General features: G+C 36.6%; 1 protein-coding gene and 1 long non-coding RNA gene across 3 annotated transcripts in view; one reads left to right on the plus strand and one right to left on the minus strand.

The window, feature by feature from the left end:
- The window catches only part of TINAG (tubulointerstitial nephritis antigen), a 37,708-nt gene extending 15,639 nt beyond the window's left edge, over nt 1-22,069 (plus strand). For both annotated transcript variants that reach the window (XM_023922478.2, XM_023922476.2), the window contains exons 7-11: nt 4,716-4,896; nt 5,339-5,384; nt 9,800-9,905; nt 18,910-18,955; nt 20,099-22,069. In XM_023922478.2, coding sequence (XP_023778246.2) covers nt 4,716-4,896; nt 5,339-5,384; nt 9,800-9,905; nt 18,910-18,955; nt 20,099-20,215 — 496 coding nt within the window. In that variant the 3' untranslated portion in view covers nt 20,216-22,069. The remainder of the gene's footprint in view (nt 1-4,715; nt 4,897-5,338; nt 5,385-9,799; nt 9,906-18,909; nt 18,956-20,098) is intronic.
- On the minus strand, nt 13,620-15,579 carry LOC111925874 (uncharacterized). The gene is made up of 3 exons (XR_002862535.2): nt 15,507-15,579; nt 14,183-14,308; nt 13,620-13,794 (listed from the first exon to the last, which is right to left on the minus strand). It is a non-coding gene; the product is annotated as an uncharacterized LOC111925874 (long non-coding RNA).
- Nucleotides 22,070-23,384: the final 1,315 nt, after the last annotated feature.

Below are 23,384 nucleotides of genomic sequence, written 5' to 3' on the forward strand. Positions count from 1 at the left end.
AATCATTTATGGAATCACAAAATTATTTTGGTTGGAACTTTGGAGGGGACCTGATCCAACATTCTGCTCAAAACATGACTTTGAAATTAGATCAGGCTGTTTAGGCCATGTCCCTGGACACATTTTGAGTATCTTCAAGGGTGGAGGTCCCACAACCTTTCTTGCATCAGGTCAGTTTGACTTACAGTCAAATACTTTTTTCTTGTATCTGCATTTTCCTTGGTAGGGCTTGTGACTGGTACCTTCCAGTTTTTTACTGGGTATCTCCAAGAGTTTTGTTCTGTCTCCTCTATACCTCTCCTTACACAGCTGAAGACAGGAATGATACACTCTTTTGGGTTTCTCTTCTCTAAACTGAACAAGTCCAGCTGCCTCAGCTCCAGTCCCCTAAGTGCCTTCCACTGGACTCGCTCAGTTTGTCAGTGTCTTTCCCAGGGAACACATAAGTGAAAATACAGCTCCATCTGCTGAGTGGCAATTTGAGGGGAATATTAATTTTTCACAATTGGTTATGTTGCTGGTAACACAGCCCAGTATTGACTGTCCACATTTGCCAAGAGGGCTCACTGCTCATCTACATTCAACTTTCTGTTTCTCAGGACCTCATGTCCTTCTCTGTGAAGCGACTTTCTACACTGGCAGTGCCCTGCCAGTACCTGGGCAGTTCTGGCTCAGAGGCAGGATTTGCCATCTGTCTTTGTTGAAATTTGGGATATTTCTGTCAGCCTCATTTCTTCAGCCTATTAACACTGCTCTGAACAGCAGCCATGCATACTAATCACTCCTTAAAACTTTTACATTCTCCACAAACTTGCTAAGGGTGCCTTACATCTGGCTGTCCAGATTGTTAATAGAGATGCAAAAGTGTTGCTTTTGTGTTGTCTCCTGGGAAATGCCATTAATACACTGACACCAGTCACTTTGACCTGCCAACCTTTCAACATGCCAGTCCACAAATGACCTTGTAAACAATTCACCTAATCCACTAAACTAGAGGAACACCACAGAACCTATGCTGAAAATGTCACCAAAGACAAGGTAAAAATGATAGATACTTCCTTATTCTGTATGGAGCCAGTCATCTCATCATGGTCAGACTGTCTCATCATATCATCATTACCTGTCATGGTAAATGTGCACATCCTGCTTTCAGTCAACTCCTTGAAGTTTGTATACCTGGAAATGGCTTCCAGGAGAATTTCAATAACTTCATTTTAGATACCATATAATTAAATCCTGCTGTTTCTCACATTACCAGGAGTTTTTGTCTTTTCTGTTTCATACCAAAATCTATTTCCTGTCTTGCTTTCATACAATCTCATTCCTTACTCTGATATATCTGAAACTGACAGAGAAATTTCAGGTGTTCTCTATGTCAAGTTTTAATTTTTTTATCAAACAAACAAACAAACAATGTCAAGAGCAAAAGAATGTCAGATATGATGTGTCATAGTTGACATGGCACTCTGGGGATCCAGGAGAAGCCCTGTCACACTCTACAAGTGATAATTCTGCTTTTTGCTACTGTATCAAACTATTTCTGATATGACAGGGATTTTGTACTGTTATGAGGAAAGTTTATTTCGAGTGCTCCTCTGTCTTTTCCTCTTAGGGTTTCAACACTAAACTGGCTTTCATTTAGGTTTTAAGCAAGAGATCCTTCAGCTGAGTGATTCTACCCAGAAAAGGCCCCTCAGCCTTACCTCAGGAGCTAAGGGAAAAGGCTTCATTCATGAAGAAATGAAAGTTATAACTTGACATTTTAATTGTAAGCACTTTTTAACTGCAATACTTTTCAGTAACTAGAAGAACAGTCTCATTTTACTCAGTAGCTCATGTTTATGGGAGAGTAATTGCAACTCTTTCTCTCTGGACTGTTTTCTTGCCTGTTAAAAACAGGAGCACAAGAATTGCTAGCGTAGATAAGAGAAGTGAGAATAATTTTAATGAGCATTATCTCCACAACAGTTGGAACATGTTATTTTTAGAGGAAAAGATGTAAAGAATGCAGTGAGAAGACAACCTAGTTTTCTATTCCCTCTGACTGTTACCCATGTTCAGGCACAGCTACCATGAGCTCCATAATAATAAAATTCTTCCTATGCCAGAATGTAGTATTATTTTGACCTTATAACCGTGGTTAGTGACGTGGCCTGTTATGCAGAAGCAATTTAAGTATAAAAGAGTTAGCTTATTTTTGAAAGAAAAGCAAGGCAGGCTGAAGCTCTACAAGGCACTTCATTATCAACCTAGCTGTACCCTCGCAGGAGTTTGTTCTGGTGTGAATGCAGTAACATTATGTTTGATCTGACTGAGCAGCAGTGTGACAGTGGTGTGCTGAGCAGGCTTTCTGACTGATGTGAGCCTGGAAACAGAGCCACACCACCTCAGCTCACACAGCACACCTGTGAACTGTCTTTTCACCTTCACACTCCCAAGTACTTGCTTATTGCTCAGCCTCATGTTATTCACCAGCCTCTTGCGGCTGATCGTCTCAGTAAAGAATCTGAAGGGCAGTTGAGAAAACCATCAGGAATTTTTGGAAACTATCTAAACTGCCAACAAATCTCAGCAATCCAGGATTATTTTCTTAGTCATTTATTACTCTTTTTTGTTGCCATGGAGCTAGCTCCAACACATACAACATCACTGCGCTGTGACAGACCTTTGCTTGCTACCCATTTTTTATCTTGGATCATTCATTTGTCATCAAAGCACCACACATGTGAGTATCCCTACTTAACTATTTTTATTAACATTTCTACATTCTGCTTTTCTTTCCTCAAGTTCAAATGAAATTTCAAAACCCATTCCAACATTTCCAGACACAAATAAACACGCTAAGGGAAATAACCAACTATCTTTAGAACAGATAGTGAAAGAACATAAGAACAGCACTTCTGGGTCTGTGCTAGGGTCTGTCTAGCCCAATGTTAAGTCTCTGGGAGTAGCCAAGAGCAAATAATATCAAGAACAACAATAAAAAAACCCAAAACAAACAATTTTTGATTCACTGGACTCACAATTTAATCAGTTTTGCAGCTAAACTCCATAATCCATAACCTTTTACCTGTGACAATGAAAAAAAAATGGAAATTTATGGCATACAAGTCAGGAGTGTCTTTTGAATGAACCCTGTCAAATATTCCTTGCTTCCTCACACTTTGAGGTGACTTATTTTTAGGAATCATTATATGGCAATCATTGTTTCATTATCTCCATACCCTGCAATAGGGAGAAAACACATTGATTTTCTGTGGGGCCTTGTAAATTATCACAGCAAGTGTTCAATGCTGTTTAAATTTTCTGCTGTTTTGATTTCTGGAGTGTACTTAGCTCAGACTTCGGACAGATGTTCAGAAAAATCAAACGCTGACCTAAACTATCCCCAGTGAAGTCAGAAAAAGATTTCCATAAAGCTCAATGAAGCTAGGCCTGTGCTGAGACCTGACTTTTCAGAATCACTAAACATCCAATTAACAGTGAACTGTTAAGTGGAACTGAAACACAGTTTAAATATCACTTTCTCTTTGTCTTGCAATAAATCCACAAGATTTTCATTAGATTGAACACACAAACGGGACTTCAGATGAATTCTGTCAAGAATGTATGAACACACTACAGAGTTTTCCTGGTTGGCCCTGGATCCTGCTTGTTTCTAACATTAATTTTGTATATATGTATCTACATTTGTGCATATAAATATATTCACACGTATTTCAGTTTTTCTTCTATGACTCTTTTGGAAGGGTCCTCTCCTTGAAGCATTCTTAGCGTTTACTGTTGTGCTGATGCCTCAGCACATACAAAATTGTGCTTCAGCAGTAAGCTGTTCAATTTTGTTAATCAAGGCTGCAGAAACTGTGGTTGGTGAAAAGATTCAGACACGACTCTTAGCTCAGAGTGAGAGATCTTATCTGGTATACCATGCAGCTCCAGTGTGCTGCTGTGTATGTGGTCTACTCTGGGCAGAAAGAAAAAGACATTCTCAGATTTTCTATCACCAAATGATAATGGTAAAATGCCATGTCTTATTCAAAACAGCTGCAGCATATATAGGCTTATCTTGTAAGACTCTTGACAGCTAAGCATGCACAGGTAAGCATAGTTACACTCCATATTGTGTAGAAACATAGTTTTCTGTTCCTCAGGTTCAGAGAGTCCAGTATAATCGATGAGCTACATCAATACAAATGCTTTTCATAGGACTAACTATTTTAAAGTATTCTGCTTTGGCAAAATATTTAATTGTGCTCTGTAAAATAAACTCTCTCATAGGCCTTCAAGGCATTAATGCAGAAACATGTATATTGTTTCAGAAATGTCTAACAGTATTCCATGTATTCCATTTCACAAGCCATTTTTGATAAATGAAGCCCATTGAAAAAAATTGGTAATTTATTGATCTTTTTCAGCATGAACTTTCATGCAACATTAATGAGATGAATGTACAAGGTGACAAGTACTAAATACATTTTTTTGCCCTGTCTTTCTTTGGAGAAGGGTGGGGAGAGGACTACTGTAATAGAAACTTAATCATAATTATCATGTATCTCAACTGAAGGAAATGCCATCCAGTTGAAGATATGCCATTCACATTTCTGAAGAATATTACCTGAGATTCGACAGCTGCAAAATAATTAAAAGCTTGAAGTAAAATGGCAAAAATGTTTGAGCAAGCTTCTTATCAACTATTTTTTAAAATACCTGAACAGGGTTGTATCGTATGCTTGTTATCCATCATTTTGGAACAAACACCTGGGGCCGACAGCTGAAAATCAGTGTTATGTCTCAAGTGAGCACGGAAAAAACCATACAAATGGGCCATGTCCCAATGCTTTTGAAAAATCCAATCGGTTATACCGGTGTGCCTCTCACTACAGGGTGTCCTCAAAAGTAAGTTCATGAAATTTATCTGTTGTCTCAACAATTTTACTCCTTTGGGGTTTGACTATTACCTGGAATATTAAAATACATTTATTTAACTTCAGGACTAGAGCTGTGAATTTTCCTTTTTGTTGCCCTGTAATTTTCCTAAGAATTGAAATTCTTCATTGTTTCTCAGTCGTACATCATCTCTTTCAAGCTGATACTTTGTGGTCCCATAGAAATTAGAAAAATAAAGTATGCAGTCATAGCAGTACAATTGTTCTTCTTAAACATGTTTCTGAAGGTTTGGTTAATTTGGTAAAACAAATATTCTCCAGCAGAAATACAAGTACAAAGGTATATTGATGCTATATATATGTGCACACAATGATAAATTAGCATGAGTTATAGTTTTATTTAATAAATGCTATCTTCCCTTGTTCTCTCTGTTGCTGCTCTCACCTCTCAGGAAACTGATATAATGAAAGAAATCAAGGACAGAGGACCAGTGCAAGGTACAGTAAATTTAAAGGATGGTAACATTATTGAAATAACTAGACTGTGCAATGACCTTGTATCAAAATAGTAGAAAATAATATGCCACAGTGAAGAAACCAGTCATATGCACTGTAGTTCATCCAGGCACATTTGGTGGGTAAAGAGTGTCCCTGAAGGCAGCATGAGTGCATCAGAGCCTATAAAGAGTAAAATGACCTTGAGCTGGATATGTTGAAAATATGTGCAAAATCTGTGTGCAGGAAATCTGTGCCTTTTTTCATGGCATTTGATGAAATAGCAATCTGTGGCTGTGCAGGTGGAATTAAATGTTAGCCAAACTCAGTTCTTTAGGGCTGGAGTTGATTCCCCACTGGCTAAGGCCATGCCACCAGACCTGCTCTCTAAAGGTAATGCTGAACTGTATAGGCCTTCCAGGAAACCATTCAGTACTGAAATACCCCTAGTTTTTCTCATTTCAGAGGCCAAATGCTCTTGTTGATGCCTACTGGTTTTGAATTTTTCTGCTGAACTCTGCAATTAAGATTCCTGACCTCTCAGAGGTCAGAAATAGACTTCAGCATTGAGTAGGGAACTGCAAATTTTTTTTATTTTTTATTTTTTTACTCCGGATTACCTGGATACCCATGCCCATTTGTGGCCATGAATGCTGCTGGCAGCAGCTGAAAATGCAGGTTTCTGCTCACATCCCAGGCCAGTATAACTAGAGAGATTGATGGATGTGGGGCTTGGGATGATAGAGAAAGGTCATAGTGCAGGATCTCTACCTGTCTTGGATGGATGGCTGATGCAAAACCGAAGAATTCTACTTCAGGGGACTTCTGCATTTCTACTGCCTTTAATTATACAAGGAGTTATCATAATCTTCAATTTATTATTCAAATGGTTTTGATTATTAGATAGAATTAATTTTGGTGCATCATAGAGTTCAAATTACTTAAAGGGCTTTATGTGGGCAGCTGCAATTCATCTGAAGCTCAGACTTAACAAGATTAACATAATCTGTCTTTTTTTGTTGTTCTGTCCAAGTTTGTTTGCTCAAGGAAAATATTATTTCCCACACTACATTTGATCTAGATGCAAAGACAGTAATTTCTGCTGTTCTTAGAAAATTATAAAAATTGGGATCTTCAAGACAGAGTTTCAGACCTCAAGTATTGCATTCATAGTCTGTGTATGCATTTTGCTGGATTAATCTGCTAATACTAAATTTTACACATTAAATAATCAATATTTATCCATTTGTTATGACTGAGCCACTCAACAATTCTTACAAATTTTTTTTAAATTTTAATGCTTTTTTGTTTATCAGGTTAAGAAAAATCAAGATCTACATAATGGCATATAACCAAGATTATGCATCACTGAGTGAAATCACTTGCTGTTTTTTCTTTGGCTATAATATGAGCATTAAATAAATCACAGTTATGATCCTGTAAATTTTCACTGATCCTCTCTGCTATCTTCTCATATTAAAAATGCAACCAGGGCAAAAGTCTAATTTTAAAACCATATAGTACTTTTTTCTGCAAATGATCTTCAAATAATGAAGGAAGTTTTCCATTATTCATTCACTTGTCATTCCTGAAGAATTTACAAAGTGCTTAGGGACAGTCTTATCTAATGGCCTAAGTAATGTTTAATAGCTGGGAAACATTCAAGATCCTTTCAAGATCATGATGATGAATGGACTTCGATTTTTGGACATATTCAAAGTTAAGAAAAAAATATGGTTTTTTAACAACAGTGAAGTAGTAGGTTTAGGAGTGTAATTGAAGATTTTGTGTTATACAGCTTTCAAGTTTGAATGACAATTTCTCTCTGACCTTAGTCATTGTCTTACCTGGTACAGAAACTGAGCAATTAGCATTTTTGGATTGAAAGATGAAATACTAGTTTTTTAAGAAATCCATTTTCAAGTAAACATGGTGAAATTTCACGAGTACTGCCAGATGGACAATCTAATATTGCCCATTCATCTTTTTGCGTTTTTTTTTCATGGACTTTAGGAAATATTCTGACGGTTAAAATGCTGATGTAGGAAAATTATCCTCTCTGACACATTAATCAGTCTTGATTAAAAGAAAGGCTCACACATTGTTGGCAATACATCAGAAAACTTACACAAACTTACTTACCACAAAACTTACAATTTCAGCTGTCATGATCTTGGAAAAAAAAATTATATTTGCTAACACAAGAAAACAATATGTAGAAAGAACTTGGCTATATTGATATATAGAGCTAAACTTTGTTTCCTTTTGTAGCAACTAGTTTTCATTTCTTATGTCTCCGTATGATTAAAAAGAGACAAAAATTCATATTTAAGAATTTTATGCAGGGGAATCCATAGTGAAATCAATCTTTTAATCTGCTGTACCTATATGCATAGATCTGACAAGCTCAGCATAACTGAAGTAGCTCATGCATGAACTATAGTCAGCCTTATGAAAATCTGCCTTTTCTGATTCATTAAAAATTAATACATTCATTTTGGGAAATGGAAAGTCTCTCCTATGTGAGAGGGAACAAAATTAGGTGGTGGACTGTGATCACCTTGTCCTGTCCAAGTCATAGTCTGTATCAGGACAAAGTCACTGAATAAATAAAAATATCTCAGTGCTAGATCTAATATTATCATCATCATCTTTGTCCATCCTGTCCCTCATGCATCCAGACCACTCTAACTCCAAAGACTGCACCATTATTTAGCTCCTGATTGCAAGGTATTACATATGCATGGGCATATATATATACACATATATACAAATGTATTGTATACATGTGTGCAATGTATATATAATATATAATCATGGATAAAATTCTATCACATAAACTAAAGTTATTCTGGAAATACAGTCCAAAAATTTCTACTTCATTTCAATGGAAAAAAAACAAAACAGGTATGATATCTCTTTGCAGACAAGAATGTGTCTCATTTGGGGCACAAGGTATATTCTCCTTGTACTTACAGTTGAAGGCAGCAACACTGGAAGAAATAGGTGGGCTGGAAGAAAAAGCCATGGCTCCATGGCTGGGATCATGGCTAAAATGTTGTGTGTTTTTGACAATGGAATGGCTTAAGCACCAGGCATGCTGGCAGAAGATGGGACTCACCTTTCTCAGAGAGGAAGGAACAGCAGGTCTCATTGGCAGAACTTCAACCAACTTGTGATGGGGAAGGGGCACAATATCAGGCTTGTCCATGGCAAGGCAAATGGCCTCATTTCACCATGTTTTGAGAATTCTCTCTCATTCCCTAAAATTTTTGTCTGTTTTATATCTTCAGTCAAATATGACAGAGGTTTTTGTAAAGATACAAGTTTTTCCTTCAAGTTTATGAAAATTTCAAGTATGAAAAACAAATTTGTAAGCATGTCAGAGAGAAAAACATGACAGCATGAGCTCAACTTACTGAATACTGCAGATCTATATCAGGCACACACATTATAAATGGTCCAACCATATAAAAAATGGTCAGTGAAACTTAAATTTTTTTGGACTCACAATGTTCAAGACTTTAGGAGATTTGATTTCACTAATTCTTATGTCCCAAGCTGTGTGTCAGTTAAAATCACAAGCTAAAAATAAGATGGAATGAAGCTTATATTTAATGCTTCTAATTCACTGGAATCTAGAGGTAATGTAGACCTGAAAGGTGTTTTCATTTCTCTGTATCTGGTAGCCCACCATAAAACAAATGATACTAAGGTGGCAGAACATATGTGGAAAAGAAACCCAGAGCTATTTTCTTAATAAACAAATGAATGTTGAATGAAATAATAAATAGGCATTAAATGCAACTTGTAATCTTCATTCTCTTGTACAAAATTTTCAGTTCATCAGCTCTTTCACCTAAAATTTTTATGAAAAAAGGGGATATTTTTTCCACATTTTTAACTAGCAGTCACGATTTATACATATACAAAAAATTTAGTTTTCTTTAAGGAGGTTACTGTGTATTTGATGAACTTTAAGTTTCAGAAAAAGGCATGTCACTCCACCATACTTCACAGGATATACATTTTCTGCTAAATACTTTTATTAAATATGAAGATTCTATTCAAAACTGAGTAGTTTACGTATGAATCTTGAGGAGATAAATTTTACTGAATTAGATTTCAAAATCTATGTAAGCCTTCATGTGGCAATGTTTCTTCTTACTGCATTGGAAAAAGTCAATGAGAGGGAGTTTCTGTGACAAGGAAAGCCATCAAACTTGGTAAGAGATTTTGGAGAGAACTCTCTTGAAGTATTTCTATTGGTTCGCTCACAGCAGGGCATTTCTGAGAAACTGATGTTTTTAGTGGAATTAGAAAGTACACAACAAGAATTTCACTGGTAAAATTCAAGGAGCAAAGAAGAGCAGAAGTAAAGTTTGCTTACTGTGGTGATTTTTCCTATTGTTTTTCAGCTATAATGAAAGTGTATGAAGATTTTTTCCTGTACAAAGAGGGAATATATCGACGCTCCCAGAAAGCAGGATCTAAATGGAAAACTCATTCAGTCAAACTCCTTGGGTGAGTAAAGCACATTCTTTTACCCTTTTTTCTCTGCCAGTCATGAGTGTAATGAGTGTAATAAAATGTCAATGACCAGTTTGGAACCCAAAGATTTGACTGTCACAGATGGAACACTGCTAGCTCCCAACATAAGACTGATGTTTCATTTTGTTTCATTTTTGCCTTGTCTACAAATTTTAGAGAGTATTGAAAAGAGGTGTAGATCCATCATCTTTTAATCTAGTCTTATATTTGTTAAAAAACTTCAAATATAATGTTTATAGAATAAGCAATTAAACCCTATATAGTTATAGTTAAAACCCATGATGTACACACTAAAAACAATTACATATGTATATATATATATATATATATCCCCCATAAAATACTTGGTTGGGTATTCACAAATATTCCAAGTACATATCAAGTTGTGAACAAGGTTTATATAATTTTCTTCAAATGTTCCATCAAACAGAATGCAAATAGAAATATAAAAATTGACAGAAACCTCTCACTTAAATGACACAGCTTACTGGCACAGCAGTAAAGACCTGAGGGAATGGCTCTCTGTGCCCTGAACAGAAACCAGCTGCTGCTGAGATGCTGCTGATTTTATGTGGGAAACTGCTTCAGAAGCATGTGTGTAGTACACCAGTGGATTTCCTCTCAAACATTGACCAGGGCCACTATGTTAAGAAGAAAAGTATCGATAATAATGCATATGCTTGAATTACTGAACATACCACAGGGCTTTACTCTTTTCCATGGAGGGAATATGCAAGGATGAATTTATTAAAGCAGAGAGTGAATACACAGAAAAATGACTGTGGAATCTCAAAAAAAAAAATTTATTGGCGGTCTAGAATCTCATATAAATACCGATTCAATATGTGCTAGGAAGATTACTGAGAGTATTTTCAACAAGTACTTCAGGAACATGAAATTGCAAAATAAGGTGCATTTTGTGCTTGGGATCTTAGTGAAGATGTCTTCATGAAGGGCATGGGACTGCCTGTGGTTGTGGAAACTGCTGGCTATGGATTACAAGAGCATGCTTGATAGTGGCATAGAAACAAAGAGGAGAAGCAGGCTTACACAAGATCATCTTTGATACTGCTGCAAAAAGTATTGATTCACTCAGGCTAATAGAGGAAAAACTCCCAAATTATCATTATAGAGAATATTGTGAAAAAGTGAAAAATAGAAACTAGAATTTAATGTAGAAAAATGGTGCACTGAATTAAGAAAATATGTTTATGGAGGAGAGATGGTATGTGTTGGTTTTTGCATGTGAATTTAAGATGACAGCTGTGAGAAACCAATAACACTTGACAGTAAAATCTGCAGTGCAATTTGAATACTTTAGCTCTGGGATGAGTTGCTGTGAGGTTGTAAGTTCAGGTGTTGGGAGGGATGTGAAGTAAGCTTGGTGCAAGCATAGGGTGATGACAACTATTCCCTAAGACAAGCTGCTCCACATTTGTGCAGAATAACCTACCCAGATGAGTGATTATGCAAGAATGGCACCAGGGGACAAAGTGATGGCTGAGGAGGGAGAGAAGAGGAGATAACTAATGTGTCATATGTACCAACCATGTGAAGTTCAACAACAGGAAGTGCCAGATTCCACACCTGAGATGGGGCAACCCTGGATGTATAGACAGACTGGGAAATGAGATTCTGGAAACCAGTGCCATAGAAAAGGACCTGGGGATCCTGGCTGATTGAAAGTTGAATATGAGCCAGCAGTGCCCTGGCAGCCAGGAGTGTCAGTGCTGTCCTGGGAGCATCAGGGTAGCATGGCCAGCCGGGCAAGGGAGGGGATTGTCCTGCTCTGCTCTGCACTGGGGCAGCCTCACCTCCACTGCTGGGGGCAGTTTTGGGCGCTGCAATATAAAAAGGAACATTAAACTCCAAGAGAGTGTCCAAAGGAGGGCAATAAAGATGGTGAAGGGCCTTGAGGGGAAACCATATGAGGGGTGTCTGAGGGCACTTGGTCTGTTCAGCCTGGAGGCGACTGAGGGGAGACCTCACTGCAGTTACAGCTTCTTGTGAGGGGAGGAGGAGGAGCAGGCACTGATCTCTTTGTGGTGACAGTGACAGGACCTGAGGGAATGGCCTGAAGTTGTGTCAGGGGAGGTTTAGGTTGGATATCAGAAAAATGTTCCTCACCCAGGGGCTGTTGGGCACTGGAACAGGCTCCCCCAGGGAAGTGGTCACAGCACCAAGCCTGACAGAGCTCAAGAAGGATTTGGACAGTATTCTCAGGCACAAGAGGTGACTCTTGGTGTGTACTGTGCAAGGCCAGGAGTTGGACTCAATGATCTTTGTGGGTCCCTTGCAAGTCAGCATATTCTGTGATTCTCTATTTCTGTGCTGAAGTGGATGCTGATTTAAATGGGAACTGACAGGCTGTGCAAAGAAAATACAGCAACCCTTAGGCAAGGGGCCACTATGAGCAAAATCTGAGCACCTTGACTAAGACACAGGATTGTGTTAAATGGCCACTGCTAAACACAGAGAGGAGAAAAGACAAGTGATCTGATGTACTGAAAAAGAATGTTAGAAGTTAAGGAAAAAGGAGAAAAGGAGAACACTGAAGATGATATTAGCTAAGAAACCTCAGAGTTGTTCAGAGTTTAATATGGGGGGAATGCATTTTCTTACTAACTCATTTAATTAATTTGAATATTTCTGAAGTGTCCAGTGGATCCACCAATATAAAGAATTACCAATCCTTGTCTAAGGCACAAATGTTGTGGCCTTCAAGATTGTTCCATATAAAAATATTTTTAGAGCTGTTTACCTGTAAAAACTGAATTTGATCTTGACAACTTGGAGGCTGTTGGAGCCTTAAGGTAGGTGTTTCTAGCAATGACAACTCCAGCCATAAAACGTGATTCTGCATCATGAACTCTAAACCACTTCTTTGTATAGACTTCAATGTCTTCAGGATTAAGCCAGCACTTTTTAATATAATTTATTAGTTTCAATGAATTTGAATGCAAAATATGTGTCATGGTGTAAGTTCTTTGTCACTCATATGTAGCTTGGAAGAAAAGGAAAATTTAAAGTCCTTGATCTCAATAAAAAACTCATGGGAATCTCATCATAGTTGTACTTCAGATAAAAACACTGATGAACATTTGCATTTTGCTTAGCTGAGATGGCTTCTGGAGAGACAAAAAGGAGCAGAGACATGCTGATAGATGGAATAAAAAATGCAGTTTTGTGTGGGTTGATGTTTATTGTAGGCTCATTTTTATTTATAATCTCTTTCATAAAAGAGATTCAATACTTGTAAAAGGCAGCCATAATAATGACTGACCCTATTAAACTGGTATTTTTAATATCTCAGAAACATTTTTTAAATTGTCTATGAATTGTGCAACATATAAAGCAACAGAGTGATAAAATGCAAGTACATTTTGATGAAGCTCTCAAGAGTTATTTGCACAAAACCAGAAATGCACATATAAACTGCCTAATTGATCATTGGACCAGAAGGATTTTAAATGTTTAGACTACCTTCCTTTGAAAAGAAATGTAATGTCCATAGGAAAAGAAAACCTGGGGCAGATCTGTTGGTATAAAATGCCATAGTCTCTTTGGAAAGGAAAGTACAGGTCAGTCAAGGAAGTACATTGGATGGAGTAGCTGTGGTTCTAGTTCAAACAGATCTCTTTTCAAAGTTAGTGAACTAAAGTATCCATCATGAATGTTTGCAGCTTGTTCAGACAAATCTCTCAGACTTTTATTTCTGAATTACTTTAGTAATTTAGTAATTTATGATCCATACCTCTCTAAAAAGATGCAACTGCTGAAGCCATAACACTGAAAAATCCAGGAAGGTCTCAAAAGCCCATGCCTTTGTCTGCAATTGAATCTGTGTACCATCACTTTAAGGCTTGGAGGAAACAAGAAAATATTATCAAAAGCCTTGATAATCATTCATGAACAAGATAGATTTTTAATGCTTGGAAGGAGCTCAGAATGACAAAAAGCTTTAATAAGAGGACACTGAGATGTACATTAACTGGAAACATATTTCCCCTCTATTTTAATTAGCAATTCACTGAGAGATTTAAATGGAATAATTCAGCAGATTAAATGGCTTAGCCAACTACTGAACTGAAACTTCTATGCCCTGAAAAAACATTGGTTGAATGTTTAACACAAAAAGCCACACTAATGCAGATAAAATTTATATGTGAGGCAAAGAGTTTGTGTTTTAGTGTTGCGTAGACAGCCAGACAGAGAAACAACATTCCAAGATTTAATACATAATTATTCACCTGTCCAAAGTCCAAAGTCCAAAGTCTTGACTACTGTTATTGATATCTAGGGTTTTGGCTTTGGAGACTGTTTTTCTCTATATTTTTCTCTTTAGTTGCCCTCACTCGAGCTTCCACTCAGAATATCTACAAACAAGTAATATCTTAAACCATCAAAAGTCAAAACCAAAACAGTTTTGTTCATATAAAAAGAAACTTGAGTTTCTTTGAGTTCCCTTTTTCTTTCATGGGAAAAAAATAATCACTTTTTCTTTGTCAGATAATCAACATCAGGTATTATAGTTAAAAATTAAACAGCAACACTCAAACATTTTACAGTAAAGAGAAATACATGAGAAGATCATGAGGAAAAGATACAGTGTCTGATGATTCATGCAGTTAAATCCATGAGACTGTCCCCCATACAATTAATCACAGTAGATATGTGGGATCTGTGGGAGTGATTTAACTTGGCTCACTGACTCAATTTGACTCACCTCTCATGTTGAAAGGTCTATGCAGAACTACAGTTTCAAATTCCATCAAACATTTTCTAAGAAGTTTTTTCTTGTGGTGAACATTAGTCAGTGACCCTAACCTTCTTATTTTTAATACAAGATAAAGAATTAAACTTTTGTCTAATTGAGTAGATACAATTGCTAGTTTTTGAAGTGTACTAGGCTTTTGTGATCCAGCACTAAGGTGTAATACTTACACCTTTTTTTATTCTGGTAGCATTATGACAGTTATACAACCAAGTCCAGGGAATAAACTGAGGTGCGAGGTTTTGGACTGTACATATTTCTGTCCAGCAAGCAGTTTAAATCCCTGGTTAATGCAAAGCATTGACTTCTACTCATAACAATTAATCTGTAGAAATTAGCTCAAGATCTAGGATCTGCCATACCTCTTTATTTTTGAGACCATATTTGTTTTCAGTTCATATCTTCAGTCTTAGGGGGTCAGTTTGTATAATATTATTTATCACACTCTTCAGAAGTCTTCACTATATTTGCTGTTAAGAAAACTTTGTTTTATCTTCAAAAGAGAGTGTAAGTACACTTGAATCTTGTTTCTGTTATCTGCCAAAACACCCTAGTTTTGAAGCCACTGCTGATAACCCTCTTCATTGTGTTGGTTATATTTTCCATTTTTTATTATTTTATTCAATGATTAATTATCAGCTTACTTTTTTCCTGATAACTTTCTTTATGCTTTTCTTGTGAAACCCACCATCATTTAAGTGGTGGTATTCATTGAAAAACAAACTAGGAAGTGTTCAAATAAAACTAATTTCCAGTCTCTGTAACACTATTGAAACAGTCCCTGTATTCAAGCTTTTTACCTGTCAGACAAAGCTGTGTATTCACCTCCAGAGTTAATATCGAGGGAAATTTATTACTGAAAAGGACAGCTAAGGTGCCTCTCCTATATAAAATTGGACACAAAATTATGAAAATCATTTTATATAAGACCACAAGTACTCATCCTTTTATCTGAAAGAGCAACAGAATTCTTTTTACAGAGTCATACGAAGCAGGTTTCCTTGGCATAAATGAAAACACATTGCTTCGGTTTTTTTCCTGAAGGGGACTGAATGTGGTTTTGTGAAATTACTTTTTTTTATTCAAGGTTATTTTTGATTGAATATCAAGATAGTTTCTTTTGGAAAAGCTAAGTGAAGTATTTCTTACAGAATATCATTGCCAGAAAGAAGAAAACTTCCTTTCAAAAGTAATTTTCAGTAATTGATAGACAGACCTTCTTAATGATTTCTTAAAATCCCTTCTTTTTCTTTTAAATTAAAACAGAAAGCTTGGATATGAAATGGTGTCATGATTTAAGCCTAGTTGGAAATTAAGCAGTCACTCTCTCAACTCCCTCTCCCCCCATATGCCCCAGTGGAATGGGGAATAAAATCAAAGTAAAACTTGTGGATTGAGATAAGAACAGATTAATAATAAAAAATAATGTAAAACACAAAAATAATGGCAAGTGATAATAAAAAGGGAAAAAGAAGTGCTGTACAATGCAGTTGTTCACCACCAACACCAGACCAACACCAGAACCCTGCTTCCTGAACCCAGATTGGACAAGTTTCTGGGTAACTTCCCCCAGTTTTTATACTGGTTATAAATTCTGTGGTGTGGAATATCCTTTTGGTCACTTTGGCCACCTGCCCTAGCTAGAATCCCTCCTAGTTTATTTTGCATTCCTCTTCAATGTTAGACTATGAGACAAAAGGGAAAAAAAGTCCTTACTTAGCAAACCCCAAAATATCAGTATATTATCATCACTCTCATTCCAAATCCAAATCACAGTACTGTAGCAGCTACTGAGAAAAAATTATTCTAGCTGAAACCAGGACATAAGGTTGAAAGGTTTACCTAAAAATACCTAAAGTAGGGACATTAGTGATCTAAAGCTTTGCAAAAATTACCCTCAGAAATTCCCTATCCAAGTCCAGTGAGATCCAGCATTTGCTTTTAAAATGGCATTCATTTGGAGTAAACATCAAGCTGGAATAATCATAAAAGCAAACAAAAGAGTGTGATTAGATTTTTTTGGTCATCTTCCAGAAATTACAGTATTGTTCTCTAATGGGTGTTGTCCAAGAATGTGTCAACTCACTTTAAAGTCTCTGTCTATTTCACTTGGGAGCTAATTCCACTGGGAGTTTAATTATTTCATTAAACTCCTTCAGGATTATGCCTTTTTATTTTTACTTTTTGTCTTGAAGAATTTGAGGGATCAATAAACCCTTTCTCTGAGCTGCCACTCTGCAGGGAAAATTATCTGGAATGCTATCTAGAACAAGCTGGATGCAGCCATCACTACAGCCACTGGAGGTTAAGGTTCAAGTAGAGGATGTGGAAGGGGAGACCTTGGGAAAACCAAGGGAAACTAAATTCATGGATACAGTATAGTCAAGAATAAAAAAAAAGGTTCCTTTTCAATCTCAGCTTCTAAGTCTTCTTTTGTTTAGAAATGTTTCTGAGAATCAATAAATTCCTATTAATGTATGAAACTAGAAGTTGTCTCTTCTGGAAAATAAAAAATGTTAGAAAAACGTTTAACCGCAGGAATGTGACCCTGTAGGAATTGGTCATCATCATGCTCAAACAAGTGGGAGAAATTATGTGTAGAACAAAATGCAGGAATACATGAATATAAATTAAAGGCAATTTTTCTCTTTCCTTGAGACTGATGTAAATATTGGACTTCCACATTAGAACTGGTGTCATTTTTTTTTTTTAGTAAAATGGCTACGAGTAAAGAAGTAAATCTGAATCTGATATGAAATTCAGAAGCCTATAACTTTTTTTTAAATTTATGATTGTGAAAGATTGCATCTGAAATATAGTTGGCAAAGAAACAGCAATTATTGATAATCCCTGAACATTCATGTCGTAATGAAAACGCATCATGAGGCTTCTTTAAAAAACAATAATTGCATTCCAGAATCATTATGGCAAACATTGTTTTTATGATTACTTGAATTTAATGACCAGTAGCTACAATTTGTGCTTGCAACTACAATTCACACTTCATCTCTCTGCTAGTCACCAATTTGTCTTCCTTTTCTTTTTCCCTTTGGCTAAAAGTGCAGGTATTCCATGTAAATGATGGTTCACTGTTAACCAAGGAGAGTTGATGCAACAACTGTTGTTATTCAAATAAAAAGGTTACAGAAAAATCCCCATTTCCCCATTCACAGGGTGGGATGGGATTTCTCATATATTTGCTGGTTGCCTTTGAAAATGACTGGAGCACTACAAATACAGCTCAAACATGCAGTGTTGATGGGCTATACACCAGCAAACTCCCTGTCAATGGCATTTGATGTATTCTAGAATTAACTTTACACTGGGGAAAAACATCTAAAAGTTCACACCTTTGGTTTTCTGTTTATTTGTGCCCTTTTATAGGCACCCAAGCATCATGAGCTGTGAATAGTAACTAGATAAACATTTGTTGTATAAATTCAAAACAAGACAGAGCTCTTTAAGCTCCAGCAGTAAAAACATGTGTACTTAACTACCTAAAGTGTGCAGTGCAACTCTTTCTCACTGAAATACATCCAGGTGATTGGCTTGGAACTTCTGCCCTGTGTATAAAGTGAGGCCTAAAAATCAGAGTATTATGCAGTTCAGCTACTGCTACACCCCTATGAAAATCCTATGCAAATCCTATCATTTGTCCGGCAGGGAAAGTTTCTTGTATCATTTCATAGATGTTTCCACAAAAGTTATGCCCTCAAAGATGACAAAAACATCAACTCCCTCCACACCATGCAATAAAACAGATCAGGCTGTCAGCAGTGCAATTGGATCTGAGAAAAGCTAGGAATATTTTCAGTACCACCTCACCAGCTGTTTCTGTAAAGGTGCTGGAAACTTTTAACAAAACTTTTATATTCCTAGGGTACTTCAGGTGAGCTAAGAAATATGTTCACATTAGTTTCAATACTCCTACACATTTCAGAAGGAAAGCTCTCCAGAAGAGAGATTCTGTCAATGAAAACAGGTTTTTGCAATGAAAAACTAAAACCAGACTTGTGTTAAGTTTTTGTAATAACTAATGGCAATTTGACTTGTCATTAGCAGGTCAGCAGGTAACCTCACTTGAATCATCAGGGTTTATTACTCATGCTTTGTTCTGATACTGGCAATTACGTCAACTAACTAAGACATGCTTTTGTTTTCTGATTGCTTTTATTTCATCAAAGTACCATTTTTTTCTATAAGGTGGGGAGCATTACGTGACAAAAATGGACAGAAACAGAAGTTCTGGGTAAGTGAATACTTAGGACAGTGCTTTGAAGCAGAAGAAAAAAGATTTCAACAAAACAGTTCATCTAAAATCTACTTCTTTACTTTCATTCACTCTCTCTGCATCTATTTTTTTCCTTCACCTTAAAGTGTCCTGCATGATTCTATTCCCTCTCTGGCAACTTTTATCATGCTGACCCTCAAACTACAGCATCACCTACCTCAATTTCAAAGCCTGTTTCATCCCACCTATACCTGTGTTTTTTCCTATACTGCCTTTTCTGTTTCAAATCCTACTCAATTTTTCAAATGTTATTAAAAATTTCTATGAGAGTCAGGTTTTTTTTGGGCCTCAAAAGAAAGTCAGTAAAATTAATCAATAGTATTTGTTAAAATATTTGGAAGACAAATTTTCTGTCTAAGCAGTGTTGGCAATTGTTTTCCAGCCATTACAATAAGCCCCCCAAATTAAAACAAATCAAACTAAGAACATTTCCTTTAAGCCACTTAGAGTAAATCAAATTTTATCACTTGGATTATGACTGACAGCTCATCCCATTATTCCTGTGGTCATCTGATGGTACTTTGGTGTTTACATTGCTGATGGCAGGGTTTATGGTTGGTAGTTTCACTGGTGTCAAAGTCAAAACCTATTGAGACTACTGAGACTACATCCAAAAATAAATTGTTCAATATGTCTAATAAATTGTTCGGTATGTCTATAGTTACCTGAATAAAACTTCACTTTCTAAAGTCAGCTCTTTTTTTTTTATTATAATATATATATCTTTGATACATCTTTAACAGGTTAGTTGTAATTGGAATTCTGACCATTGTTGTTTCAGTAACCACTTTTACCAGCAAAGAGTTGAATATTCATGTAATGATTTCTGCTTAAATTTATCAAACTATCTTGTAGAAATACTATTTCATTTTTACTAACTCTGATTTTGGAAAGGAAATTTTGATCAAACCAAAAAAGGAACAAATTATTAGAAATCTGAAAAAGATACGTGCTAATTCCCAGTGCACCCAATCTGAGAGACTTTGTTTCTTAAAAAGGCAACTAACACAAAAGATTAATTTTGCACTTTGCACCTTGCATTTTTAAATAATATCTTGAATGCAAACCCGGTAATTTTTTTTCTGCTTTGTTTACTTTTAGATTGCTGCAAACTCCTGGGGAAAATCATGGGGAGAAAATGGTTATTTTAGGATTCTACGTGGACAAAATGAGTGTGATATTGAGAAGCTGATTTTAGCTACATTGGGACAGCCATAGTTTATCTGTACCATACTCTGCTTGATGTATCTATTCTTTCCACTGTTGTATATCCAGTCTTTATGGGGAAATAATAATGTCTTCTCCCTAAGTTACCTTTCTATCAGCCCTCATGAGGTCTTCCTGGAACACACTGCAGAATTCACAGCACTCTTGGATCTCACCTAGTACAAGCATATTTTTAGACTAAAAGCATGTTATATCCAGGACTACTGAAGACCTTGATCGTTCACCGAGCAGGAAGTTCCCTCCTGATTGAACAATTCCTGAAAAAAATGGAGTTACACTATTAACATTAATGTCTTTACAATACATACAATGATCAGAAATTATTTCAGAAATATTATGTGCTCTTCCAAATAAAATTGGCTCAGACAGCTCATGGTCATACTGGATAATAAATTCCAAAGAAATGTAAGTAGTTCTGATCCTGTAGCAGAAGAATTATTTTCTACTTGCCTTCCTTACAACTAAGTAGATAAGTTGTATCTATATATCAATATCTCATCCAGGAAATTAATTTTTTTCCCACAAAGTTGATGCATTCAGTGTAATACAAAAATAGCTTGCAGTGACAGAGTTTATTCCTGTTCCTGCAACCACAACCAAAACTGTACAATTTTAATAATGTTTTAATTAAAATATAAAAAGAAGAAAATGTAATTTCTTCTTAATTCAGCCTAGACTAGACTAATTCCTGAACTGCTTGCCTTCCGCTCCCTTTTTAACCTGAGAAAAGGCACGTGCCAACACTCACAAAAGCCTGTTGCAAACAGAAAAAGATGGAAAAGATATTCTGTTGTTTGTATCAACTGACACATCTGTAATCCAGGCACAGTTCCTGGTGCTGGTGGTCAGGATCACTAGTGCAAAGGAGACACCCAGAATTCCCAATGCTTCCATAGCTACTTCTGTCTGAAGAAGCAGCTCTTTGACCCATATCCCCTCCTATAAGCATTGCTGGAAATCTTGACAAGTTTGAGGACTGTTTTGCTTATTTGCTAATTAAAGTATCAATATTGAAACTACTGACATAAGAAGAAATTAAATACTTTCTAGCCCTTTCAGTTTCAATTAATCCAAAGGCCAAATGCCAACTGGAATAAAATTATCTATGAAAGAAAACATGGCATATTAAATAAATGTGGGGGAAAAGCTGCCATGAAATATCAGTGAACAAAGAATTTCCAGGTGTACCTTCAGTGTATTTAATAATGTCCATTCTAGCCAGAATAAGAACTTGTTTTCTAATGTCATCAACAAGTTCCTTCAAGAACTTTTCATGGCAGTGGTACACAACAAATGCACATGCCTCTGAAATAACCTCTCTTGAACTAGAGTTGGGTGACAATTTATGTTGCATCACTTAAAGGAGCTATTGTTAAAATGTCAGTACCATACTGCAGCACAACAAGCCTTCTGCAGCCTTTAGTGTCATATAGTAAACTGAATTTAGACACAAAAACCCCTTTATCACTTGAAATTTGTAGAAAATTGTAACATAAGCAATTTTAGAAGCTCTAAGTGCTCTAAGAGAAATAACTCTTCTAGTTTTAGTGAGCTAAGCCAGTACTTGAGAGGAAAGTGTACTGAATCATCTGCACACCTATTTCCCAGCCTCTTGGTATGTATTGATTCCATAAATGTCAAGATTTCAGAAGAGTATAATTTAACTTTGGAGTGAATGACGCTGTAAAAACACATTCAGTAAGCTCTGGGGAGGGATTATTTATTTCAACTTCAAACTGGTTTGCACTGCTGTGGCTTTTACTTTTGCCAGTGGCTGTCACTGCTCCTGATTTCCTTATGAGACCTTTCTAAGATCTGGTATGTAATATTAAGCTTCTTATTTAGGATGGTTGCTTTGTCCTGGATACCCAGAGTGAGAATCCTCAAGGAGAGCTTCCCTGGGTCATGAAATTAGGGAGGCTTCAGAACTTCAAGCCAGCACTGGGACTCAAAGCTGCAAAGCTTTACGTGCAGCTTAGTGCAACATGTTTTATAGGAACATAACCTGAAACAAGAGGAAAAAGAACTCCCAGGGACATAAGGAGCAAGGACAAGACAAGTCCTGAGAACAAGAAACTGTTTTCCTGTAGATGCAGGGATCATGGAAAGTTGCCAGACTAAGAGCAAACCTGAAGAGAGGAGCTACACTTCTAGAAATCAGAATAAGAGAGAGATATGTTTGTAAATCTTTTCAACATAATGTTTTACTAGAGATGTGACAGGAACTTGCACTTGGGCACTTAATGCTATACCTACCATTTGGAAGCTGTTTCCTATATGAACTTGCATCTTTGCATCCATTCCTCACTGCAAGGACCAAGCTTTTATCAGGATAGAGGCTGTGTCTTCGCCTCAGTTAACAGCAAATTGTAACACTGCTTTATTATAAGCTCTCCTGCATCTCCTCAGTCAAGATACATCTGTATCCAGTTATCATGTTTATTTCCAGACAATGTGGAGTCTCCCAGCTCTTGAAATTTTTCTGGTCCCACCTTGTTCAGCAGTCACCCTGACCCAAGGATGTTGGCAGAGGTCAGAGAGGGCTGCAGAGCAAGCACCTTTGACTCAAGTAAGTTTTAGGGCATATTAGAGACAGAATGAATGCAATGAAAGGAATAAATTTTCTCTTTTCTTTATAAGTCTAGCTGTCAAATGCACACACCATAATACAGTGAATGTTATTTCTTCATCTATAACAATTTATTGTTTTTCTGGAAAGCTTTATCATGGAGCAGCACTATACAAAGCTTTTCCTGGAGAAGGCAGCTAAGGAAGAAGCCTGAGGCAGGAGGTCAGACTCTACTCACCATTGAAATCCTCTGTGCTTTAAAGGTTTTGGGGTTCTTGAAGCTCTGGGCTGCCTCAGGCTCTGTATGAAATATTTTAGGCTTATCTGGGTGTTTTATTCAGCTCTTCCAACAGTGACAGTCACACAAACACATACACAGGAACTCATTAATTTAAACTGCTGCCTTATTATAAGCACAATTGCATTTCCATTGCAAAACTCTGGAGACTATAATCCTATATTTCTCACTGCAGCAAAATGTGCATACAAACACAAGTATAGTTCATTATGTCTATCAAATCATAATATACGGCCCAATATGTTATCAAAGGAAAACTAGAAAACTTATGAGCAGAAGACAAATATTTAGCC

Source organism: Cyanistes caeruleus, chromosome 2, assembly GCF_971803275.1.
Source record: "Cyanistes caeruleus chromosome 2, bCyaCae1.hap1.1, whole genome shotgun sequence".
In the NCBI taxonomy this organism is placed as follows: Eukaryota; Metazoa; Chordata; class Aves; order Passeriformes; family Paridae; genus Cyanistes; species Cyanistes caeruleus.